At 43.7% G+C, this 26313-nt stretch overlaps 1 protein-coding gene across 7 annotated transcripts in view; it reads right to left on the reverse strand.

Annotated features, from left to right (window-relative positions):
• Positions 1-26313, reverse strand: part of C2H10orf67 (chromosome 2 C10orf67 homolog) — a 125959-nt gene that overhangs the window by 13026 nt on the left and 86620 nt on the right. For all 7 annotated transcript variants that reach the window (XM_043541328.1, XM_037890846.2, XM_043541329.1 and 4 more), the window contains 3 exons: positions 20336-20423; positions 13053-13136; positions 6248-6347 (listed from right to left, as the gene is read on the reverse strand). In XM_043541328.1, the coding sequence (XP_043397263.1) occupies positions 6248-6347; positions 13053-13136; positions 20336-20423 (272 nt within the window). The remainder of the gene's footprint in view (positions 1-6247; positions 6348-13052; positions 13137-20335; positions 20424-26313) is intronic.

Below are 26313 nucleotides of genomic sequence, written 5' to 3' on the forward strand. Positions count from 1 at the left end.
ATAAAATTCCTTTACTGAATTTGGGTAGCTGGGTTCACCTGTCTCTATTTACATTTTCTTCGTAATTTTCTCTTCCTTGAAAGCTCGGGCATTCTGGACTTTCTCCAAATTAAAACTTTTCTGGGGGATTTGCTCCCAGAATAAATTATCACTTTCTTCTGATCTGATGGACTGAAGTGAATTAGTCAGTCATTTTCATATAAGACTGTCCTTCTGTTGCTGAAAAGTCCAACCCTTGCAGAGTTTTGGGCAGATTGTCTACCATGTTTAGGACTTTTTGTCATAGTTCAATACCAAAAAGGAAGTTAAACTGCTCTGTTTGAGCTACTGTGCCACCAATTCAAACTCTTATTTCAGGATCTTTTGTTGCATCCTTCACAACTTCTCAAGTTGTACAAGGTAAGGTAGTTCTTAGAAATTGTAACCAATACTGCTTCTTGGAGAGTCCCTCTTGTTGGACAGAGGGCACTGATACCTGGTGATGTACTTAACACTACATATTTAATGTCCTGAACTTATTTGGGTAATTACAAAAAAAACCCTGCTAAATTAATTTTAAAAACAGTTACAAGAGTATCTTAGAATAGTATTATTTTCAATAGCATCCTGTTATGCCAAATTCAAAGCATACCCATTCCAATGAGTAGACATAATTTGTGGTTCCTCGGGTGTTGCCATATGATTGTTACACCTGATACTAAGAGAGAAGGGATCAAAAGTCCTTATGCAGAGGGGGAGGGGTGACATGAAAAACTTTATTCACCAAACACATTAAAAACTACTAAAAATGTTATAAAATTACCATATTTACACAAAGATATGAGTGAAATAAAATGAAACCACCTTAACCATGAATCACTAAAGCATCATCATCACCACTAAGTTCACTCTAATATTGTTAACACACCAAATCAACCAAAAGTTATCCAGGTTACAAGTAATTTATAAAAGGTGTAATTGATCTGCAGCTGGGCCACAATCCGCGTGTGGAACAGCCCTAGCACGATCACTGTCTTCTACCCTGGCTATTCAGTTCTAGAGAGATTTTAGAATGGCCAATTTTTGCCTGACCCAGAAAAAAGTTAGCCAGGAATGAAACCTGCTGAATGTGAGCACTGTATCTCGCTCCCAGAACAAAGAGAAGAAAACCATTCCCAGACCGTTGAAAAGCTGCTGAAAAACAAAAACGAGAGGAATCAAATGGGGGCAATGAAGGAAAAAATGAAACACCATGTCTGAGGCTAAACAGAAAGTGCACTGCACAGACACATCAGGACTGATACAGTCACAAAATGTTTGGTTGCTATGATGCTGTGCAGGACCTTCCAATGCAAGTCACCAGAGCACTTAGAATGAGGAGGTTTCTACAGCATCCTCCAAGCTGAGGACAAAAAGTCACCCAGGGACAGAGCCATCCTCTGGGTTGTATCAGGGAGAACAGAGAGGGTGGCATAATGCCACACATACCACAGAGCTGCTTTGTGATCATGGCTACAAAAACATTTACCAGACCCTTCCAGGACAACTAACTGCCTGGGTGCACAAGAAATCTCATCCACAGAAGAGAAGGAAACCAGTGAGGGGAACAGAGGGTTCCCCCACTTGAAGGACAGTTCCTGCAAAATGCTGAGTAGCCCCTTTAAGGAGTACCACATGGAATTCAGCAAGAACCTTATCCAAAAAACACACAGACTGATTTCTGGTCTGAGCAGCAAAAGCTGCTGCTGATTTCCAGTGTGACAAACAAGGAACAATCAGGTGGGGCAGCTTGTCAGTCCAGCCTGAGTAAAGGCAGAAAACAGGCTCCTGGTGGAAAGACCTTCAGAAAATAAAAATGGGCTGAAAAACAGTGTCTCTTAAGACCACAGGCGAAAAATGCCTGGTCAGGCTGGGCACTGCAGAGAAGTCACCAGGCATTAAAAAGGCCATTATAGAATGGAGGCAAATCTAAACTTTGTAATCAACCAGGTGCCAACAAGAAAATGTGAAGGTCAAAGCCCATCCCCCAACATGATGGAGGACAGAGAGGGCAAGGGTCTTCCAGGCCAGCAGGGAGTCAGAGTACAGCAACAGTTGAACAGACTGGATGCAAAAAGCCGCCACCCTCCTGACCAGGCCAATAAGCCCCAGCCACCTTCATCTAATGGCAACAGCAGCAAAGCAGGTGCAACCAGTGGTAACCATTTAATCAAAAAACATTTTTTTTGGTTGATGTGCTGAATCTGGTCCTGGAGGCCCGGAGGAGGATCTAGACACACCAGCTGCTGGTACAACACTGAGGCCACATGTTGCTAGCAATCAAAACCCATCCCTGAAAAGAACATCCAAAAAGGAGCCAGTGCCATCTCTGCAGGCAGCCCTGCACTCTCTCTTCAGTCCCCGTACAGTTCCTTAACTTGTATTGTTCAGATACAAAAAATAGCCCTATCTCCTTAATTCCAGAGGTGCCGCACTGTAATTGTTGAGGCACCAAGGGGCGTGCGGCACCGCAAAGGGCCCAATAAGATCTAATTATTCTTAGCCTAGTTAATTCGGGCAGAGGATACTTGTTCATATAGTTGTAAACAGACACAAAGTGCCCACACTTCACCTTCAGTCATGACAAAAACTGAGATTTCATCAGCATAGATTGACAGACAACCTGGGAAAGTGTCTGGCTCTCCTGGCCCAGGTAAGCCAGTCAAATAGCTTCTTAACAAGCACAGGAATGGCTCCAGACTCAGCGCATATAACATCTCAGACAAAGGGCACCCCAACGTATGCCCCTGTGGACTGGGAAGCAGCAGCTAATACCCCCATTAATCTTTAAGAAACTAAAAACGTTATGGTACAATAAAGAAATATATGAAGTGCATTGGCCCAATCCCAAAAGCTTCTCACACTTCTAAACGATAACTATGATTAACTCTATCAAAGGCCTTCTTCTGATCCATTTAAATAAGCCCCACATCCAGATTAAAAAGTTTACTAACAGTAAAAACACCACATATTAAGAACAAATTATCAAAAATAGAGGAGCTAGAAACAGAATGTTTGATCAGGATGAATCAAAGTGCCCAAACGATCCTTCAGCTGGTTGGCTAAGTCCCTGGACAAAATCTTATAACTGAAGTAGAGAAAGAAAATATGTTTACAATTCTGAAAAATCACAGAGGTCTCCTTTTTTGTGCAGCAGGGTAATCACTGCCCAACAGCAGCAAAGGGGTGGCTCTTTCTCCTTGATACACTCCAACATCATTAGAAATAAGTCAGGACCAATAAGATGTCAGAAATGTTTCTAGTATCGGGGGTAGCCATGTTAGTCTGTATCCACAAAAACGAGTCCAGTGGCACCTGTCAAGGTTCCTTCCCCACTCTGAACTCTAGGGTACAGATGTGGGGACCTGCATGAAAACCCCCTAAGCTTATTTTTAAACCAGCTTAGGTTAAAACTTCCCCAAGGTACAAACTATTTTACCTTTTGCCCTTGGGACTTTATTGCTGCCACCACCAAGTGTCTAACAAATATATAACTGGGAAAGAGCCCGCTTGGAAACGTCTTTCCCCCCAAAATCCTCCCCAAACCCTACACCTCCTTTCCTGGGGAAGGCTTGATAAAAATCCTCACCAATTTGCATAGGTGAACCCAGACCCAAACCCTTGGATCTTAAGAACAATGAAAAAAGCAATCAGGTTCTTAAAAGAAGAATTTTAATTGAAGAAAAAAAAGTAAAAGGATCACCTCTGTAAAATCAGGATGGTAAATACCTTACAGGGTAATCAGATTCAAAACACAGAATCCCTCTAGGCAAAACCTTAAGTTACAAAAAGACACAAACAGGAATATCCATTCCATTCAGCACAGCTTATTTTATCAGCCATTTAAACAAAACAGAATCTAACGCATATCTAGCTAGATTACTTACTAAGTTACTTACTTACTAGTTCTGCTGTTTCTCTTTGAAGTCCATTTCTGAAGTTTTTTTGTTCAAGTATAGCTACTTTTAAATCTGTTACAGAATGTCCAGGAAGATTGAAGTGTTCTCCTATTGGCTTTTGTATGTTACCGTTCCTGATGTCCAATTTGTGTCCATTTATTCTTTTACGTAGGGACTGTCTGGTTTGGCCAATGTACATGGCAGAGGGGCACTGCTGGCACATGGTGGCATACATAACATTAGTAGACATGCAGGTGAATGAGCCTCTGATGGTGTGGCTGATGTGGTTGGGGCCTCTGATGGTGTCACTAGAGTAGATATGGGGACAGAGTAGGCAACGAGGTTTGCTACAGGGATTGGTTCCTGAGTTAGTGTTTCTGTGGTGTGGTGTGTAGTTGTAGGCGAGTATTGGTTTCAGGTTGTGGGGCTGTCTGTAAGTGAGGACTAGCCTGCCTCCCAAGGTCTGTGAGAGTGAGGGATCATTTTCCAGGATAGGTTGTAGATAGTTGATAATGTGCTAGAGAGGTTTTAGCTAGATAGCGACACTGAAAATTGTGCCCACGTAGATCAGAAGCCATGAAGAAAGAAGTTAGCTATGTGATCGTTTAGTTCCTAGGCTCAACAAACAGCAGAGTCTGAGTGGAAGTGTCAGGGCTCTGGTTGGCCTGCCATCAGAGTACACTAGTATAGTTGTCTCTGTCAGTGGCTGCCAATACTACTATCATTTTGGTAAATAACATGGGAGCAAAGGTCAAACAGCAAGGTAGATTAAAGGTCCTAATGACAGGATTAGAAACCTATGACAACAATGGGCAAATACATATGGGTATTTTGCAGGTCCTCTGAAGTAATGAAGTTCCCAGAGCTAACTGCCAACGTTACTGACATGGAGGACTCCATTTTGAAATGCTACTTCTATATTCCTGACTTGACAAGCTTCACTTCCAAAACCTGATGTAGGTTTTGCTTGAACTTGTGCGAATAAGAGAAAGAACTGGAGGAGAGTTATGGAAGTGGGATAAACAGCAGAACAATGCCAAATGTAAAAGTTTTAACAGATTTTGCTACTTGTCAATCTAACCAAAGTCAGAGAATACTTAAATAGCACTCAAGCATCCAGAGTGATGTATCTATACTTACAAAAGGCAGGAATGGTAGCTAGTTTCAATGTTAGTACTATTAGTGGAAAGTATGCATACTAAAGCCTTGATCCAGCAAAATGCTTAAAGCATGTGCTTAACTTTAAGCATGTGGATAATTCATTGAAGTCCAAGAACCACTCACATGCTTAAAGTTAAGCATGTGCTTAAGTGCTTTGTTGGATCAGAGCCCATGAGATCTGATTGAACAAATAGTTGACAAACTGCATACCAGACAAAATGAATGCATAATGCTCCTAACTTTTATAAGAGAAGTAGTTAATTGTATTTTGCTTCTTGTCAAACTGCTGCATTGCATTTAAAATATATTTTTAGCACGGTCCATACTCACCAGTATGGCACCTCCTGCTAGTCGGCTTGGGAATTAGCTCTTGTCCAGCCCAGAGCACCCTCTGCAGGCCGGTGGCTCACCTGCCTCAGGCCCCCATGTCCCTTCCGGACCCCGGTGCCCCTTTTACATCAGAGTACTGCTGGGGCAGAACCCCCACATGCTGGGTCTCCCCTCCCAGGGGAACCCCCAACCCTCTAAACGCACCTTGCCTCAGTGGCTACTGCCAGTCATCATCTAGCCTCTGCTCACTGGGGCAGACTGCAGTCTGTAATGATCACTCATCATTGGAAAGGGGTTAGGACCTGCTGCCTTTGCCTATTCCCACGCTGTATTTCTGAAGCCCCAGTACCTCTGTAGGCCTTCAACAAGGCCTGCAGCCTGGGGTTTTACCAGGCTGGAGTGCCTCAGCTCCTCTTGCCCTTCCCCAGCACTGTTCTACTTCAGGTACCTTGCTCCCAGGCAGCTAGCCCTTCCCCCTCCAGGGCTGGAGAGAGATGCCCCCAGCCCTCTTATAAGGGCCAGCTGGGCCCTGATTGAGCTGGTCACACCTGTGGCTGCTTCCCCTAGCTTGGCTGCTTTTAACTCCTTTTGGGTCCCCAGGGATGTTTTAACCCCTTCAGGGCCAGAGCAGGGTGACCACCCTGCTACAATATTATTTCCTGTTTCATAACAAACAATAATAATTCAATTGAAGTTCTTATAAAGCTCTACTTAGTTTTTATGTAAACATTCTCAGGGCAGCGTGAATGGAATTGAAGGAACAGGATTCCTATCAGTCTGTTTTCCCATAAAATAAAATTACGAAGTATATTATTTTTCCTAAAAAATGTCATACTTACCATCTTCATACAAAGAGCACATTTCTGTTCCGGTTGGAATTTTTACAATATTAAGATCTGTTTCTTCCATCTCTGCAGTAGACTGGGAAGGTATCTGGGGCTAGTATGGAACATTTTTTCGTTAAGGCTGATTAAAAGTTATTGGTTGATTAAATAACTAGAAACTTGTTAAGTTACATTTAAGGTTATTGTGTGAAATTCAAGCAAAGACATAAAAGCATCTGTAAAACCATCAAATACTATAAAAAGTGGAAATCGGAAGTTACATAAACAATTCTGACACCAGCCATGTCTCACAGTTTCTTTGTATTCCCTTGTTTGTGTAGATCAACCTGCTGTGTCTTGTTTTATACTTAGATTGTAAGCTATTTGGTGCAGGGACCATCTTTTTGTTCTGTGTATGTACAGCACCTAGCACACTGGGGGTCTTGGTCTATGACTACAGTTTCTAGGCTCTGTAATTACTACAACATGTTGCAAACAAATACTGAAATATTCTCAATGAGCAGCATTTAAATAACCATAACTCTGTCCTAGTTTTTGTGTTACCATTTTTTGGCCTGATTCAACTTCCACGGAAATAGTGTTAATACTTCTTTTGATTTTTTTAGAAGGGGAATGGTCTCTTACAGACCTTTTTAACATTTGTGACAGGGTCAGGCCAGATGGTTACAAGAGAGTGCTGGAAGGCAGGTATATTAGCCCCAGGATAAGCAGGGAGGAACCCTGCTCAGGCAAGGTATGGACAGCAAGCCCAGCGGCGTGGGGGAATTCTGAGGTTGAGAGGAATACCCCGGCCCACTGCTATGTGGAAGCACAGAACCCTCCGAGGCAGAGAAGGAGCTCTGTCACAACTGGTGTCAGTGGTGGGATTGTGTGACTGTGCAGCAGACTAAGCCAAAAAAGGAGAAAAAGGGGATTTTCTTATCCTCACCACAATGGACAATGTGGTGAGGGCACTAGTACAGGCCACAGTGACCCAGCAGGAGGTCACCTAATCCCAGACGACAGCCCAGCAGGAATCGATGGGGTTGCAGCACAAGACCAACCAATTGTTGATGAATCAGGCTGCCTAGGACCGAGCCCTCCTGTGAGGGTTGATGGACCAGCTGAAAGCCCTGACCACCCTAGCCCATGGGCCCAACAGGACGCGAGCCCTCAAGGCCACCAGTTACCTACCAAAGATGACTGCGGAAGACTATGTGGAAGCGTACCTCCTTACCTTTGAAAGGACTGCATTGTGTAAGGCCTGGCCCAAGGACCAGTGGGCTGACATCCTCACCTCCTTTTTGTGTGGGGAGGCCCAGAAGGCTTACCATGATATGCCTGTAAAAGTGGCGTCTGACTACCCCCAATTGAAAGCAGAGATCCTGGCCCATTCGGGGGTGATGGCAGCGGTGCAAGCCGAGAGGTATTACAAGTAGAGCTACCAACAGACCAAGCCTCCAAGGTCCAAACTATTTGACCTCACCCACCTTGCACGGAAGTGGCTGCAACCCAAGGCCGATAGTCCCGAGGAGATTCTGGTCTCATGCAGAGGTGGGCCAGAATGACCCCTCCTCCTATGATGAGGTGGTTGCACTGGTGGAGAGATGGATAATGGCCAGGGAACTTTCATGACCACCTAGGGAAGATTCATTCTGAATCAAACGATCGGCCCCGATCCCAGGAATTCGGACGACCGAGCACCTGGGAAGGTCTAGGTGGGAGAAGAGGGGAGCCGAGGACCAGCCAGGGGCCATGAAGGGACGGAGTGACCTGGGCAAAGAGGACTGTGGGGCCAGTCCCCCTAGCCCAAAGGACAGGGGGTGACTAGGGCCATGTATAGATGTTATGCATGCGGAGAGTTGGGGCACATAGCAGCCCGGTGTCCCAAAGCTGAGGAGCCCATGCAGTGTAACCTGGGGAACTGGGAAGACCAGTGTATCCTAATCCATTTTGTGGGGATTGCGGTAATGCCACATAAATATACAAGGCCGATGAAACTGAATGGGGTAGAGACCATGGCGCTTGTGGACTCCGGGAGCGCTAACCTCCTCATCTCAGGGAAGCTAGTGAAATGCAGTCAGCTGATGCAGGCCAAATGTACAGGGGTAACATGTGTCCCTGGGGCGGTTAGTTATTACCCCACCATCCCGGCAAAGATTGAGATCCAGGGGAACATTACTGGGGTTCCCATACCCTAAACTCCCATACTCCGTACTCACAGGGAGAGATTTCCCAGGGTTTGGAAGCTTGCTCCCACCAGAGGGGTTGGAGGAAGGAGAGCATCCTGAAGTTAATGAGTCATCCACAGCAGAATGCCACCCCCTAATTTTCTCTGACATATCTCAGGATCTGTTCCCCATTCCCAGGAGGGTCAGAAATTCCAAACAGAAAAGGAGGGCAGCTAAGGCATTGGGAACCTGGGTTCTGATCCAGGGCCAGAAGGCCACACTCATAGGCATGCAGACATGGGCAGCGGATATGGAGTCCGCTCCAGCGGGAAAGGGACCCAAGGCTGGTCCCAACCGTGACGCCACCAAGATGGCAGAGGGGGCAGAGCCAGGCCCCCTGGAGCTCAGGCAGGTTAGTTCTGATAGAGAGAATTTTCGGCTTGACCAGGCAGAAGACCTGAGATATGATAACATCAGGAGGGAGGTGGCTGAGATAGATGGGATATCCATAGACAAAAAGGCCTGGGGACCAGGACCCTACTTCATGATCAAGAAGGATCTCCTGTACCGAGTCATACAGATGCAGGGGCAGGAAGTACATCAGCTCCTGGCCCCATGAAAGCATCTGAGGGTGGTGTTAATCCTTGCCCAAAGTCACCTTTTTGGAGGGCACCTAGGGGCAGAGAAGACCCTGACACGAATCCTACGAAGGTTCTTCTGGCCAGGAATACACGAAGAAGTCCAGCGGTATTGTGCTTCTTGCCCTGAGTGTCAGCAACACAGTCCCCACCCCCTCTTGAGGGCACCTTTAGTGCCTCTGCCAATCATAGAGGTCCCGTTTGAGCGGAAAGCCATGGACTTGGTGGGTCCCCTGAAGAAGACGACCTAAGGCCACCAGCATGTGCTTGTCATCCTGGATTATGCCACCCAGTACCCGGAAGCCATTCCCCATGGAACACGGCCTCCAAGTCGATAGCAAAGGAGCTAGTGAAGATCTTTGCCCATGTAGGGCTACCAAAGGAGATACTGGCAGACCAAGGGACCCCTTTCATGTCAAAATTGATGAAGGACCTATGTGCTCTACTCCATGTCTACTACCTGCACACTGATGGTCTCGTGGAAAGGTTCAACATGACCCTCAAGGCCATGATAAGGAAGGTGGTAAGTCAGGATGAAAAAGATTGGGACACACTATTGCCTTATCTCATGTTTGCCATCCAGGAAGTTCCTCAGGCTTCCACTGGGTTTTCCCCCTTCGAGCTATTATACGGGCGCCACCCCTGTAGCGTATTAGACGTAGCCAGAGAGATCTGGGAGGAAGAACCCAACGCGGCGAGAAACATAACTGAGCATGTGCTACAAATGAGACACCGGATAGCCTGAGTCACCCCCATCATATGGGAGCACTTGGAGAAAGCACAGGAGGCCCAATGAGACCACTACAACCTCCAAGCAAAGGTTTGACGGTTCTAACCTGGAGACTGGGTGAAGGTATTGGTGCCTACGGCAGAGAGTAAGCTTTTGGCCCAGTGGCAAGGGCCCTACCAAGTGGTCAGACCTGTGGGAGAGGTGAACTACAAGGTGTGACAACTGGGATGCCTAAAACAAGAGTAGGTCTACCATGTCAACCTCCTGAAGTCTTGGCATGCCCGAGAGACATGTGTAGTCACCCAAGACACCTGGCCCCAGGAAAGCAGCCAGCCCGAGCAGGTGAGGATATCCCCAGAGTTGACGCCAGATCAAAAGACCGAGGCATCCAAGATGGTCAACTGGAACCAGGATGCGTTCTCGATGAGACCAGGCTGGATGACCGAGGCATATCACCACATCCTCACAAACCCCGGGGAAAAGGTGACGATATGGGTCCTAGTGGCCAAAAGGGAGGATGTCAAGGCCAAAGTGAAGAGAATGTTGGAATTAGGAGTCATCGAGGAATCCCACAGTCAGTGGTCCAGCCTGATCATGCTAGTGCCCAAACTCGACGGCACCACAAGGTTCTGCAATGACTTTTGCTGGCTGAAAGAGGTATCCCAGTTTGATGCATACCTTATACCCTGCATAGACGTGTTAGTTGACCGATTGGGCAACGTCAGGTTCCTGACCACCCTGGATTTGACAAAGGGGTATTGGCAGATTCCTCTAGCCCAGGGCTCCTTTGGCACGTGGCCTGTAGCGTCCACAGGTTCGGCCGATTGCAGCTCCCACTGGCTGCGGTTCACCGTTCCAGGCCAATGGGGGCTGCGGGAAGTGGCGCGGGCCAAGAACTACCTGGACTACGTGATTATCCATGCCTCAGACTAGGAGACCCACCTGGAAAAGGTAGAAGCGATGCTGAATATCCTAAGGCGCGCTGGCCTCACAGCCAATCCTGCCCATTGTGCCATAGGGCTAGTGGAGGCTAAATACCTAGGATACATTGTAGGGAGAGGTGTGGTAAAGCCCCAACTAAATAAGCTGGAAGCAATCCAAAATTGGCCCCAGCCAAACCAGAAAAAACAAATCTGAGCATTCCTAGACGTAGTAGTGGGGTACTACCAGTGATTTATCCCCCACTTCACCACAAGGGCAAGTTCCCTGAAGGACCTGATAAGGCCCGGGGACCTGACATGGTGAGATGGACCGATGTGGCAGAGGGGGCATTCACAGACCTGCGGACAGACAGCCCACTGCAGCAACTCTGTACTCATAGCCCCAGACTTTACTAAAGAATTCATTTTATAGATGGAGGCATACGAAGTGGGATTGTGGGCTGTCCTATCACAGATGGTCAGAGAAGACAAACACCCAATCCTTTACCTTAGCAGAAAACTCCTAAGGGAACAGAAATATGCAGCAGTAGAGATGGAGTGCCTCACCATTAAGTGGGCCATGGAAACTCTACAATATTACCTGCTAGGCCGGCGATTTGTCCTCATGACCGACCATGCGCCCCTCCAGTGGATGCAACAGAACAAAAAGAAGATGGTTCTTGTCCCTCCAACAGTTCCACTTATGCATATAACACACAGCCGGAAGCCGCCATGGCGATGCGGATGGCTTGTCCTGGGTACACTGTCTAGCAACCCAAGTTGCCCAACCCCATGGTGCTGAGCAGGGGGGAGTGATATGTGACAGGGTCAGGCAAGATGGCTACAGGAGAGTGCTGGAAGGCAGGTATATTAGCCCCTGGATAAGCAGGTCCCTTTTCCCTTAGTAACTAAACAGAGGTTGCTCTAGGTTAATTAGGACACCTGGGACCAATCAAGGGCCTGCCAGAACCTGTTAAAAGCCTCCTCTCCAGCCAGATAGCGGTGTGTGATAGGAGTTGTGGGAGGAAAGCTTGCTACTAGAGAACTGGGTGATGCAGATGCTGACAAACACCAGGAGGGAAAACTCCACAGGTACAGAGGCGAAGGGCAAGGGAAACCCTACCCAATAGGGTGAACAGCCCTTCTGGGCTGTGGAGGTCTGAGGGAAGAGACTGAACTAGGTGCCTGGTTTGTTGCCCGGAGGGGCTACGAGAGACTAAGAGGCTCCCCTCTGCCTTCCCTGTCAGGGAGGAACCCTGCTCAGGCAAGGCATGGACAACAAGCTTAGGGGTGTGAGAAAATTCTGAGGTAGGGAGGAATACCCTGGCCCACCGTTAAGTGGAAGCGCAGAACCCACTGAGGCAGAGAAGGAGCTCTGTCACACATTATAAATAAAAAATTGAGTATTTTGTGTATATTCTTCTATATTAACAAGTGTGGTGGCTTACTATCACATGAACAGGTTTTTTTTTAAAGGTAATAGGGAAAGTTTTATTATCTGGTTTAAGGATTATGTTTCGTCTATTCAGTACCTTACTCTCTAATTACAGTTGTCTAATTAGGGGTATAATGAACTATTTTTCTCAGTAAGAAAAGACTGCTATTTGACATACCTATATACTAAGTCATTGAATACCTAGTAAGTCATTTAATACCTATTTGCTATTTGAGATACAGTACCTATACACTGTTACTTAAATTTTCATATACAGTTCTGAGAGAGCTACATGATAAAGGGATAAGTTTCATTAAGAGTTTGTTGCTGTTGCTAATGTCTTGTTAAAAGGGTAGAGCTAAGGTTGTTTAGATGCCTGCCATTGAGAATCATTCTTTTAAAATTTTTGGTCTCTATTAACTGAATGTTAAGATGGAAGACTAGAACTGTTTTTGTAACCTTATTATGTCTTTTCTTGAATTACGCATAGCAATCTTAACAGTAAATTATTTGTTATTCAATTTTCTAATTTTAAAAAAGGACATACAAATTTTATTGTTAAATGTTATTCAATGTTGGCCTTAGATATTCTATAGATCTTCTATCATAAATTATTATTCAATATAGGCCATTTGTCTAAGTTCTGAAAAAGTAAAAGTTAATGTAAATTACAACATTCACAACTACATGTTAAAATGTACACATGTATAGTGAATTTTTTGATATATGCAATAAACAATTGTCAGATATAAGTTGTCAAAAGAATCACTAGAATTTTTTTCATTGTGAAAATCAGATTTTTTGCTGACTCCTTGCTATGTAAAAATTTTACTTTTCAAAAATTGTCAGAAAATTCTACTATACACTTGTAGTATTCACAAAAAAATTTTAAACAGTTACATTTAATGAAAAATGAAGTTACATACCAATGGTGAAAAAGGTAAATATAAAGCACCCCTTCGTTCATTTATTTGGCTTGCACCAGTTTCAATATAGAGAGGAACAGCAAGCTGTAAAACACCAAAAACATGTTAAGCATATTTCAAGAAAACATAACTTAAGACCATGTATGCTCACAAACAATGAAGCTTCAATAATAAAATACTGAAATAGCATGCAATGTTTTGTTCATCTGACTAAATGGGGAGGTTGCATACAGTAATGACACACAAAAGCCAGTTCAAATATTGCTAAAGTGAAAAACAGCTCTTTTACATGTAGAATCGAATATGTTCACAGCTGGACTTTATATGTGACCTTATGCAATAAACAATATGTATCAGTGCAAAAACACAATAGATGTGCAACTATTATAATTGAATTTTTAATTGCATCAATGTCAAGAAGTTGAACATTTGGTTTTCACTAGGGCTATTGATTAATCACAGTTAGCTCATGCAATTAACTAAAAAAATTAATTGCGATTAAAAAAATTCATCATGATTAATCACACTGTTAAACAATAGAATCTCAGTTAAAATTTATTAAATATTTTTGGATGTTTTTCTACATTTTAAAATATATTGACTTCAATTACAACACAGAATACAAAGTGTACAGTGCTCATTTTATATTATATTTATTACAAATATTTGCACTGTAAAAATAACAAAAGAAATAGTTCAATAGTTTCAATTCACCTCATATAAGTATTGTAGTGCAATCTCTCTGTCGTGAAAGTGCAATTTACAAATGTAGGTTATTTTGTTGTTACGTAACTGCACTCAAAAACAAAATGTAAAACTTTAGAGCCTACGAGTACAGCTGCCAACTTTTGTGTGTTAAATAAGCACCCTGACTTTCACAATAAGCCAGAAATCAAGCTAATCCCATTTTAAAACAAGGCCAAAACAAGTCAATCCCTAAGAACCCCAACACTCTATAAGACTAGATCCCCCTGGCATGCAGTCTGGGACTGTGGTGGGCCCACTGTGCACCCCGACTCTCTCCCCCACTTGCCCCTGCTTCCTGGGAACCGATCCAAAAAAAAAAAAAAAAAAAGCAGCAACAAGCTACAAGCCAAAAACTAGCCAACAAGCAACTCACAAGCCAATTAAGCCAAAAACAAGCCCATTTTCTGTGGGTTCCCCCCCTCCCCCATGAGTTTGGCATGTCTGCCTACAAGTCCACTCAGTCCTACTTCTTGTTCAGCCAACTGCCAAGACAAACAAGTTTGTTTACATTTATGGGAGAAAATGCGGCCTGCTTTTTATTTACAATGTCACCTGAAAGTGAGAACAGATGTTTACTTGGGATTTTTGTACCAAGCATTGCAAGGTATTTACGTGCCAGATATGCTAAACATTTGTATGCCCCTTCATTCCTCAGCCACCATTCCAGAGGACATACTTCCATGCTGATGATGCTCATTAAAAAAATAATGCATTAATTAAATTTGTGACTGAACTCCTTGGGGGGAGGATTGTATGCCTCCTGTTCTGTTTTACCCATATTCTGCCATATATTTCACGTTATAGCAGTCTCAGATGATGATCCAGGACATGTTGTTCATTTTAAGAACACTTTCACTTCAGGTTTGACAAAATGCAAAGAAGGTACCAATATGAGATTTCTAAAGATAGATACAGCACTCTACCCAAGGTATAAGAATCTGAAGTGCCTTCCAAAATCTGAGAGGGACAAGGAATGGAGCTTGCTTTCAGATGTGTTAAAAGAGCAACACTCCGATGTGGAAACTACATCACCTGAGCCACCAAAAAAGAAAATTAAATCTTCTGCTGGTGGCATCTGACTCAGATGATGAAAATGAACATGCATTGGTCAGCACTGTTTTGGATCGTTATCGAGCGGAACCCATCATCATCATGGACACGTCCTCTGGAATGGTGGTTGAAGCATGAAGGGACATAAGAATCTTTAGCACATCTGGCACATAAATATCTTGCAATGCTGGTGCCATGCGAATGCTTGTTCTCACTTTCAGTTGACATAAACAAGAAGCAGGCTACATTATCTCCTGAAAATGTAAACAGATTTGTTTGTAATTGGCTGAACATGAAGTAGGACTGAGTGGATGTGTAGGCTTTAAAGTTTTACACTGTTTTATTTTTGAATGAAGTTTTTTGGTACATAATTCTACATTTGTCAATTCAACTTTCATGATAAAGAGATTGCACTACAGTACTTGTAATGGGGGAATTGAAAACAACGATTTATTTTGTTTTTTACAGTGCAAATATTTGTATTAAAAATAAATCTAATGAACATTTTGTATTCTGTGTTGTAACTGAAATCAATATATTTGAAAATGTAGAAAAAAAATCAAAAAAATATTTAAATAGATGATATTCTATTATTGTTTAACAGTGTGATTAATTGAGATTAATTTTTTTAATCGCTTGACAGCCCTAGTTTTCACAGCAACTATAACTCATCTACTCTGCATGTTCGCATTAAGGTTCTTATTCAGCAAAGCACTTAATCTTGTAATTCCATCCCCACTCTGCAAAGCATTTTATAACTATCATGGAAAGTGGCTAGGGGTGGGGAGGAGAGAGCCAACCTAATTGGTGGCAAGTTCTGGTGGCCAATGCAGGTACTCGCTCTTGTTAGGGGGCTTATTCCTTCACCCACTTACTTCCCTGGTCCTTCTCGCATGAACAGAGAGCAACAATACCTGAAGTCTAAAGGTGCAAACAATTCAATGTTTATTGGGGTGAACTTCCAGCAAGCATGATTCCAGTTTCCTTCCTTAGTGTCCCCCTTCCCAGCTCTGACCCCACAGAGCCTTACACCTGTGTCCCTGTTCCCATTTCCCCCTTTAGCAAAACATGATTCCAATTTCCCCACCCCCATTCCCTGTTCCCATTTCCCCCACTCACACACCCACCCACTTCCTGATTGACTGCAGACTTATATAGTAAAACTTGAGTTCTGCTTAGCTATACCTTAAGCAATCATTTTCCTAAAATTTAACTAACCAATCCTAACATGATTATTTAACCAATTATATCCCACCACCTTAATTAGTTTACACCCAGCAAAATTAATTATACAGCAGACAGAAATAATCACAGAACCAGACAGAGATTATACAGACAAACAATGGGGAAATGGGGACTACAGTGATAGAACAAACACAGAAATTGATAAGTGAGTTCTTGCCAGACAGGATGTTATCAAACTAAGTTTCCTTTTACATCTTCAAGGCACTTCCCTTTCTTTGGAGGCGATAGGCATTATCAGGACAGGATTGTATTCCTAACAGCCCAATAGCACCTTATTTCAATGCGACTAGTTTGGAACGTGAGGATGTGACCGGTCACTTCCCAGCTTATGGCTGCCTCTGCTGCTTAGCCAAAGGCCTTAGCCTAAGAACAGGGCCTCAGACTGTCACAGTAAGATAAGGACCTTACACTGGCAGACAGTGATTTTGATTCTTTCTTTTATACCTCTAACTAGCCAAGTGATAAGAATACACCTAAATTCTTAGCGTATAGGCCTTTACAGACAGGCCTGTATATCTATATCCTAACAGCTCTATAGGGGGTTTCGTTCCCTGATAAAACAGAATTGGAAGTGGACTTAGGAAAAGGCAACTCCTGAAGAAGCTGGAGAATGGGGTAGGGGCTTCCAACGTCTGATATAACAAGGAGACAACCCCCTTTACACAGCACCTTAGCCCTCATATGAGTTAAGGTCAGTGAGGTCCCAGCAATGGGGTGAGAATCAGGTGTGGAGGGGTGGGGTGGTGGGGCTGATGGCAGTCTTCAAACAGGTGGAAATAATTAAGGAAAGAATGATGACTTCACTGTATGACCTATTGCCAGATAGTTCCCAGATGAATTAAATAATTACAGTTGTGGCCTAATTATCCACATCCCTTGCATCTTGTCTTTCTCCCTGCATGTCCAGGACAATGCATGTATGCATTAACGTTCTGATTCAGCAAAGCAATTAAGAATGTGAATAATTCCATCCCTATTCTGTAAAGCACTTAAGCACGTGTTTAAATTTAAGTGTGTGAGTAGTTCCACTAATGGAAATTCTCCCTTGCATGTACAGATATGTAACAGCTATATCATTGCCTGACTGACCTCAGCAGGGTTGATTTTACTATCTTTATGTTTGAACTATAATTTAGGGGAATATACAGACATTTTCTGACTTTATCCATTTCCTTTGAGTTGATAGTGACTATAGAAGTACTTCCCCATCCGTTAGGATGGACAGCTGTAGTTAAAATGAGTCTGGCTCCAACAGAGGCATTCCTTGATGTATTCTTTGAATTTATTCACCAACTGAAGGATTTTCAAACTTATAGTGCCAAGTACTGTTGTCTGAGTGTTAAGACTTCTAGTTCTATTGGGAAAGTCCACTGGAGATGAGAGCTATGGCTGATTACAGATCTGACCAAGCTGAATGACCAGGTCATCAGACTCATCCCCTTTACATTGCCAGAGCAGCACAAATTGGACAGAGCATACACACAACTTTTTGTGAAGGAAATAAATGTTTTTCCCTTTGTATACGTTCAGTTTCCAAGCAATAAGTGAATTTTAAACAATAAACCTTCCATTTCTATTTTGCCAAGCACTTTCTCTTAGGTCCTTCTTTGAATAGTGTGCATGTGCGTGTCATATTCCTTAGGGCTACATTGTAAGAACACAGTCTGTCCCAAGTAAGGGACAGCACGTAGTTGCATTGCCTCAGGAGCAGATTAGGGAATAAATTGTGACTCAGAATCACAATTCAATCCCTCATTCCAGAGAGGAAGCAATTTGTGCCAGGTCTTTCCCTGATGCAGATTATTATTTCCTCTTTGAGCCAGCTCAGCTCAGCTGGGGTGGCTAATGTTTTGGGGGAGGAGGGAGAGCAAGAGACAAAACTTGTCTAATTCCCCACTGCTACCCACCGACTCCCCACCTACATGTATGGGAGAGAAATTAGTGGCCCTTTGGGATCACAGTGTGACCCACAATGGGAATAGCCCACACATGGGAATAACAATCTTACAGACACTTACTCCCCAATGGTGGGGTATAATAAGCAAGCTGTGATCTTGCTTTCAGTCTCCAGATCAACTCTTGAGTATTTTATAATGATATTGCTTGTGGTACATAAGCCATTGTGGTGATTTGGCACACCCTGCACCCCAGCAAAGGTGATCTCATTTTCATCCACAACATGCACATACAAATTAGGTACACAGAACTGTGTGCATGCAATAAAACCATATTTGAAAATCTGCTTCAATCATTAGAACATAAGAATGACCATGTTGGGTCAGACCAATGGTCTACCCCAGTATCCTGTCTTCCAACAGTGGATAGTACCAGATGCTTCAGAGGGAATGACCAGGACAGGGCAATTATCAAGTGATCCATCCCGTTGTCCAGTCCCACCTTCTGGCAGTCAGACATTTAGGGACACCCAGAGCATAGGACTGCATCCCTGACCATCTTGGCTAATGGTCAGTGATGGACCTATTATCCATGAACTTATCTAATTCTGTTTTGTACTCAGATACACTTTTGGCCTTCACAACATCACCTGGCAATGAGTTCCACTGGTTGTGCGTTGTGTGAAGAAGTACTTCGTTATGCTTGTTTTAGACCTGCTGCCTATTAATTTCATTGGCTGACCAGTAGTTCGTGTGTTATGTGAAGGCGTAAATAACGCTCTTATTCACTTTCTCACACCATTCATGATTTTATAGACCTCTATCATATTCCCCTTACTCATCTCTTTTTTAAGATAATAGTCCCAGTCTTTTTAATCTTTCCTCATATGGATACTGTTCCTTACCCCTAATCATTATTGTTGCCATTCTGTTTTTGTTTCCTGTTCTAAGATATTGTTTTTGAGATGGGGCAACCAGAACTGAATGCAGTATTCAAGGCATGGGCATACCATGGATTTATATAGTGGCATTAGGATATTTTCTGGCTTATCTATTCCTTTCCTAATGGTTCCTAACATTTTGTTAGTTTTTTTGATTGCCACTACACTCTGAGCAGATGTTTTCAGAGATTATCCATGACGACTTCAAGATCTCTATTTTGAGTGGTAACAGCTAATTTAGACCCCATCATTTTGTATGAGTGGTTCAGATTCTTTTTTGCAATATGCATTACTTTGCATTTATCAACATTGAATTTCATTTGTCATTTTGTTGCCCAGTTACCCAGTTTTGTGAAATCCCTTCGTAACTCTTCGCAGTCTGCTTTGGACTTAACTATCTTGAGTAATTTTGTATCATCTGCAAACTTTGCCACTTCACTCTTTACCCCTTTTTCCAGATCATTTATGAATATCTTGAACAGCACTGGTCCTAGTACAGATCCCTGAAGGACCTTTCTATTTACTTCTCTCCATTCTGAAAACTGACCATTCATTCCTACCCTTTGTTTCCTGTCTTTTCAGCAGTTATTGATCCATGAGAGGACCTTCCCTCTTATCCTATGACTGCTTAGTTTGCTTAAGAGCCTTTAGTGAGGGAACTTGTCAAAGGCTTTTTGAAAGTCCAAGTATACTATATTGACTGGATCACCCTTGTCCACATTTGTTGACCCCCTCAAGATATCTAATAGATTGGTGAGACATGATTTCCATTTACAAAAGACTCTTCCCAAACAAATCATGTTAATCAATTTGTCTCATAACTCTGTTCTTTATTATAATTTCAACCAATTTTCCTGATATGGAAGATAGGCTTACTGGCCTGTAGGTGCCAGGATCACTCCTGGAGCCTTTAAAAAACCAAAAAAAAAAAAAAACCCCAAAAAAACCAACCCAAAAAAAACAAAAAAAACCCCTCCAACAACCCATCATCAGTGTTACATTAGCTGTCTTCCAGTCATCTGGCACTGATATGTTACATACCACAGTTGGAAGTTCTGCAATTTCATATTTGAGTTTCTTCAAAACTCTTGGGTGAATACCATTAGGTCCTGGTCACTCACTACTGTGTAAAAATATATTTATTTGTTCCAAAACCCCCTCTACTAACACCTCAATCTGGGACAATTCCTCAGATTTGTCACTTAAAAAGAATGGCTCAGGTGTGGGAATCTCCCTCATACCCTCTCTGTAGTGACTCACTTTTGTATCTTTCTAATTCTTGCTTTTGGATTTGCTTGGCTTCATAATATAAGTCTATTACTAGGCTTTGCAGTGTTAGAAGGTCCAAATACCTTCCAATAAAAACAAAACATTAAAAAACAATCGCATAGTTGTTTTTACATACCGTTTGATTGAGGGATGCCTGGTTAAATGATGCTGCCTGACGGTACAAAGCATGTCTAAGAAACATCTCATCCTTAATGGCATGCAGGCTGAAAAAAAGAGTGTTAAATTCAAAATGTAAACATATATAGATTATAGTGTAGGATGTCATTGCGAATAATTAGGATTGATGAATTAGTTAAAATATATCTCTATATATCTTGCATTAGAAACTTTCCATTTCCCTTTAGATTACACATGACGCTGTGAAGGATCCTATGATACTATATGTTAAGGTATTTTAATGTATTTTAATTATGCAAATAAGTACATTTGTGAATATGGTAGCTCTCTTTGGCAAGACTTGATGACCTTAACATATACAACAAAAAACAAGCAAGCAAAATAAAAGGTATGATTAAGGGCTTGTCTCCATAGAGAATTAGCGTGTGGCAATCCAGTGTGTGCATCTACAGTGTATTAACATGCTGTGCAATAGCTTGCTATAGAGACAAGCCCTAAACATCCTGCCTTCCCATAAGATGATCAGAGCCAACACAGAGTACAGAAAATACTTTAAAAAAATGAAAACAGAGAGAGAAAAGAAAAGATAGAGTTAAAAATGGAAAAATGTAAAGAAAAATAAAAATATGGTACTTCTTTTTAATACAACAGAAGGAATATGAAGACATATCTTACTTAAATGACTATATGACTTATGATGTTTGCTGTACTTGCAGAGAGAACTGAAATAATGGGATGTGACATTCTGCTAACCCCTCTCACATGCTATGACAAATACATCTTTTTACTGACCATCAAGAAAGAATTCTCATGAGTGTTCCTTTTACAAGCCTCAGGCTTAACAATAAAGCAAGCACGCAGAAGAGAATGAGAGCAAAAAGACAATAAATATTCAGCAATCAGTTGTGTGTATTGCTAGATATATACACTAAATGTATTGATACAATACCATACCCTGTGGAGTTGAAAAATCCGTGAGGAACAGAACATATCCACAGCTTTAAAATATCAGCCATTTATAAATCTATTGTAATTTTATCTCGTAGCCTCTCCCAAGGCTATTTAAGGGCAGTGCCCCCTCTGTCTCTTCCCCACCCCACCTCTTCCTGCCCCCTTTGCTCCATCCCTTGAGCACGCCCCACCCTCTCCCTCCCCCCGCCCGCAAAGCACCTCCTGCACATGACTGAATAGCTAATCTGCGGTGGGTGGGAGACGCTGGGAGGGAGGGGGAGGAGCTGATCAGTGGGGCTGCTGATGGGTGGGAGGCACTGGGGGAGAAGGGGAGGAGTTGATCCACAGGGCTGCTGAGCACCCACTATGTTTTTTCCATGGGTGCTCCAGCCCCAGAGCACCCACAGAGTCAACACCTATGTGTAGAAGTGAGGGAGCCTGTCCCCAAATGGAGGAGACATGGTTGGGAAGTTTACAACTGGAATGCTGCCCTTGATAGGAGAGTCAGATTGTCTGCTTGCCTAAAGCTGATGGATGACATGCAGGCTGGTGAACCAGATGGCCTTCTCCTCTGTGATTTGTGTCCCTTCCTAGAGAAGTCTTGCTGTGTAGCAGGATAAGATGCTGAAAGTACCACTGGGAGAGGTATTTCTGCTGCTGTTGCAGACTTCTATAATGGTGCCTCTTTAGTGCTGAGTTATAAGCCCCCAGTGAATTTAAAGTAGCTTGAGTCCTGTGACAGGGTTGGGACTCACCACCGCAGTGCCTCCTGCTGGTACGTCTGGGAATTAGCTCCGTCCTCTGCAGGGCACCCTCTGCTGGTGGTGTCCCATCTGTCTCTCGCCCTGCTGGCGTCTGGACCCGCGATGCTCCTCACTCGGCAGCGTCCTCTTCAGGTCTAACCCACTTCCGGGGGTTTGGTGTTATCAGCAGTCCACCATCTGCACCTGCCATAGTGGCCGGCTGCAGCCTCTGAGTCTAGCCCCTTCATCGCAGGGGGCAGCCACAGCCTGGATCAGGCCATGCTCCTCTTCAGCCAGGCGTAGTACAAGGGAGAAGTGGGGGACCCAGGCCCACCCACTACTCTGGGTCCTGAACCAGGGACCCTCTAGTGGCAGCTTCTCTGCCCTCCTTCTCTCCCCTAACCCTGCTATTGTCCCTGGGCCGCTTCCCCTTCGGCCCTATGCACCTGCCCGGTCCTTGGTAGCTAGGCCGGCAGCCTGGGGTTTTCCTTGGCCAGAGCTTCCCAGCTCTTTCTACCCTTCCCCAGCACTGCTCTGTCCAAGGTGCTACCTTTCAGCTTAGGAGCCAGTCCTCCTCCCTTGACCACTAGGCAGCTTTTATATAGGGCCTATGCCGGCCCCGATTGGCTCTCCTCAGGTCTTCTCTGATTGGCTGCTGCGGGTCTGCACAGCCTCTCTGGCCTGGTTCAGCCCTTCTTTTCAGGGGTGGGGCACCACCGCACCACAAGTCCTTAAAATAATGTGATGTCTCAAGAGTTTTTTTCAGAAAACAAAAACTGACCATCAAAAGGTAAGTCCTGTATGCTTTGTTGGACTTCAGGAGCTATACCAGATTTCCGTAACCACAAAGCTCTTCTTATTGTTACAGCTAAAGCCATAATCTTGCAGGAGACATCCACTATGTCCAGTGCTGATTACAGTGATGTCTTTGCCACTAGATGGCCTTCTGCAATGAAAGCCTTAAAATTGTTCCCTGAAGGATTCTGACAACTCATGTGTAAATTTGGGCATAGCCTCCCAATTTACAAAGTCATATTTTGATAACAGCACCTGCTAATTAGCAATGTGTATTTGTAAAGACAAAATTGAATAAATTTCCTTTCCATTAAATGTAACATTTTAGACTTTTTGTCTTTAGGTGTTTACTTCTATCTCCCCGCATGTAACCGCTCAACTGCCACCATTATGACAAGAGAGGGTTAGGGGCTGAATGTGAGTAGATACACTCATAACCCTGCAGAGGGCTCATACTACCACTTTTCAGTATGCTGTACTATTGACAGTAAGGAAGCTGGTATATACCACAAAACCTTTGTGGGTTCCAAAAGCACTTCATTCCTAGGGAGGGCTTCCCTCCCAGGAGTCAATGACTGGACACTGTCTACCAAAGCTGTAGCCACTAACCTCAGGAGATCTTGGTATGACTTAAAGTCCTCAGACACAGGAGAAGATGAATCCAATACAGTGGAATCATCTGATGAAGAAGGAAGCCGGTCCAATGGAATTTGCTGTGACTTGCTAATGCAGTAAAGGCTCAGACTGTATCAGCTCAGGAGGACCAATATCAGTATGCATCTCCAGCCTCAGTGGGTTGGGAAATAGCAGGAAGGTTGTGTGACCGAGCTCTGGAATAAGCCCAGAATTCGGACCTTGAAGATCAAGGAACATCCTAAGTGTTCCATGAAGACCACTGAGGGAAATGATATGGCACTGGTGGCTGGTAGGTACTGGGGAACCCTTATCTCTACTGCAAGAAAGGTGCTGGTCCTGATACTGATGGTTAAAGCAAATACAAATTTTGCGTCCATGCAGGGGTCTGCAGCACACACTCTTCTGAATGGAGCGGCTGTCACCCCGCCCTCAGACTCCAGCTTGGCTCTCTGAATCACGCAGCAGTGGGCTGTGATATGTGACAATAGCCCGCTGGGCATTCTGGGAGTTGTCCCAAGCTTGCTCAGATAGAGGTAAACTACAATTCCCAGAAGGGAGTGTGACTTTTGCACCTGGTACCTGGATGGAGAAGGAAAGGCAGAGGATGACTCTGAGCTAGGAGACACGGCACTTCCCACATAGTCCAATGCAAATGGAGGAGGCACCCCTCGTGGAGGCATCACATGTCCCAACTCATCTGAAGCCCAGTACAGGGGCCACACTGGTATTTACAGATGCATTACAGCCAGTGCTTTGACTACGAGTAGTGCCATTGAGGGAGAACTAACACTTGGTGCTGGAAAAGGCATTGGTATCGAAGTAGGGGACGGTACTGCCTCTGCAGATCTGGTCCATACCAGGCCTGTAGACACTGAAATTGTCTCTGGTGCCAAAGAAGGAAACAGTACCAACAACAGACCCCTTGGTGCTGATACGGATTCTGGGGCCACAGACAATACCAGCGCAGTCGAGGACTCCTGTATCAAAGGCGAGTCTGGAACAGAGAAGCAGAGTAAATCTGCTGCTACTTGAAAAGCTTGTGGGGTCAATATGGTGAGTGCTGAGACTGACTATGTCGGTACCAGATTCAATGGCCACCACACAGACTGTACAGGAGTCAATGGTACAGTGCTGGCATGATCCCATCTTGGTACTGGAGACTGGGTAGACAGCCCCACTCTACCTTGAGCACTCGAGGAATCCTGGTGCTGCCCAGTACTCCTCTTAGGTGAGGAAGACTCTTTTCAAGCTTTGGTCAGTCAGTGTTATGAGTCCTCTTTCTCAGGGAAGGAGATCAAGAAGAACAGTTTCTTCCCCTCGGAGAAGAGTCAAAGTCTGGCTGCATAACAGCAACGTGTGGCAGCACCAAAGCCCTCTGAGGGGGCCGGTGATTTGAGGAGGATCCTGACACTGATGTGGGCTTCACAGTTTGCTCTGTAAGGTGCTGCTTGAGGCATAATTCTCTAGCCACCTGCATTCTCTTTTTGAAGGATTTACAAATGGAGCACTTTTCCTTAATATGCCCCTATCCCAAGCACAACAAGCACCAAGTATGGGGACCGCTTTTCGGGATAGCTACCCCAAGAGGGACAGTGTTTGAAACCTGGGGTGAAGGCATAATGCCAGGGAAAATCTTACTATTAAAATTACTAAACTAATCAACTACTAAGAGTACTGCTAACTCTAATTAGCTAACTATATTAAAAAAAAAAAGAGAGGGAAACCTCAGACAACAAAAGCATGAGGTAAGATATCATACAGAATGCTCTGACTCCAGCTGCATGCAGTGGAAAGGAACTGAGGGGGTCAGAGTGGTGCTGCCCTTAAATAGCCAGGAGAGGGGTTACAAGGGCATGTGCACCTGCTAGACAAAATTCTCTGGCTCCGGCATGCTGGGCATGCACACACCTGAGTGGAATATATGTCTGCAACCACCTGAAGAACTACTAGCTAATTTCTCAAGGTCCAGTTTAAATGAGGTAAGCTGAACAGCCACAATATTTTTCCATTTTCTTTAAAAAGAAGGAAAATATGCTATAGATGAGCCTATTGATGAAGGGAGGCCTAAAAGAGATGAAAAATGTTAGTTTAAGAGAACAGAACTTCATATAAGGGTAATTACTTCCTCTGCATTCTGTCTTTCTATGTCTGTCTCTTTGATTGCAAGCACTTTGGACCAGGGATGGTCTTGATTTTTTGTTGACTTATGCAGTGCTGAGCACATTTTCAGCACTTCACAATTAATAATACAACAACAACAATACAACATCTTGAGAAAGTTATTGACAAATGACAGTAGTCTTAACTCAAAAGGTAAATGCTATTTTATTTAGATATAAATCTTCCATATCCCTCATTATTTAAGAATCAGTGTGTCAAGGTGATGGGAAAGGAATACTAGTTTGTCTGGAATCTTAGGAAAAGAGACTTTTTCAAGCTTTTCAGGCTGAGGTTCTCAAATACGTGCTTTTCAAAGATGGGCATTTGCTTCCTGACCACTGTTCTCTGTTTGATCTGATGCAAGGATTTTCACATGCCAGCTGTAATGTTAACAGGGCCTCTCATTACAGAAAACTTTTCACAAGACATTTAGACAAAATGCCCAGGATAATAATAGCTTTGGCTGATCAAAAAATTTAACTCTAGAAACAGTCATATCAATTAATGCAAATGTAACCCCCCCACCTCCTGGGTGTGGTGTTCTGTCCCACCTAGTGGTACCGAGACCACATAAGGCTTTGTCTACACTACACAGCTTTTAGCGACATGGCTGTTGCCACAACCATGCCGCTAAAAGTCGTGCAGTGTAGTGGCTATTTGTCGGCTCTCCTGCCGTCAAAAAACTTCCACC

The sequence above is a fragment of the Chelonia mydas genome, chromosome 2 (genome assembly GCF_015237465.2).
Source record: "Chelonia mydas isolate rCheMyd1 chromosome 2, rCheMyd1.pri.v2, whole genome shotgun sequence".
Lineage (NCBI taxonomy): Eukaryota > Metazoa > Chordata > Testudines > Cheloniidae > Chelonia > Chelonia mydas.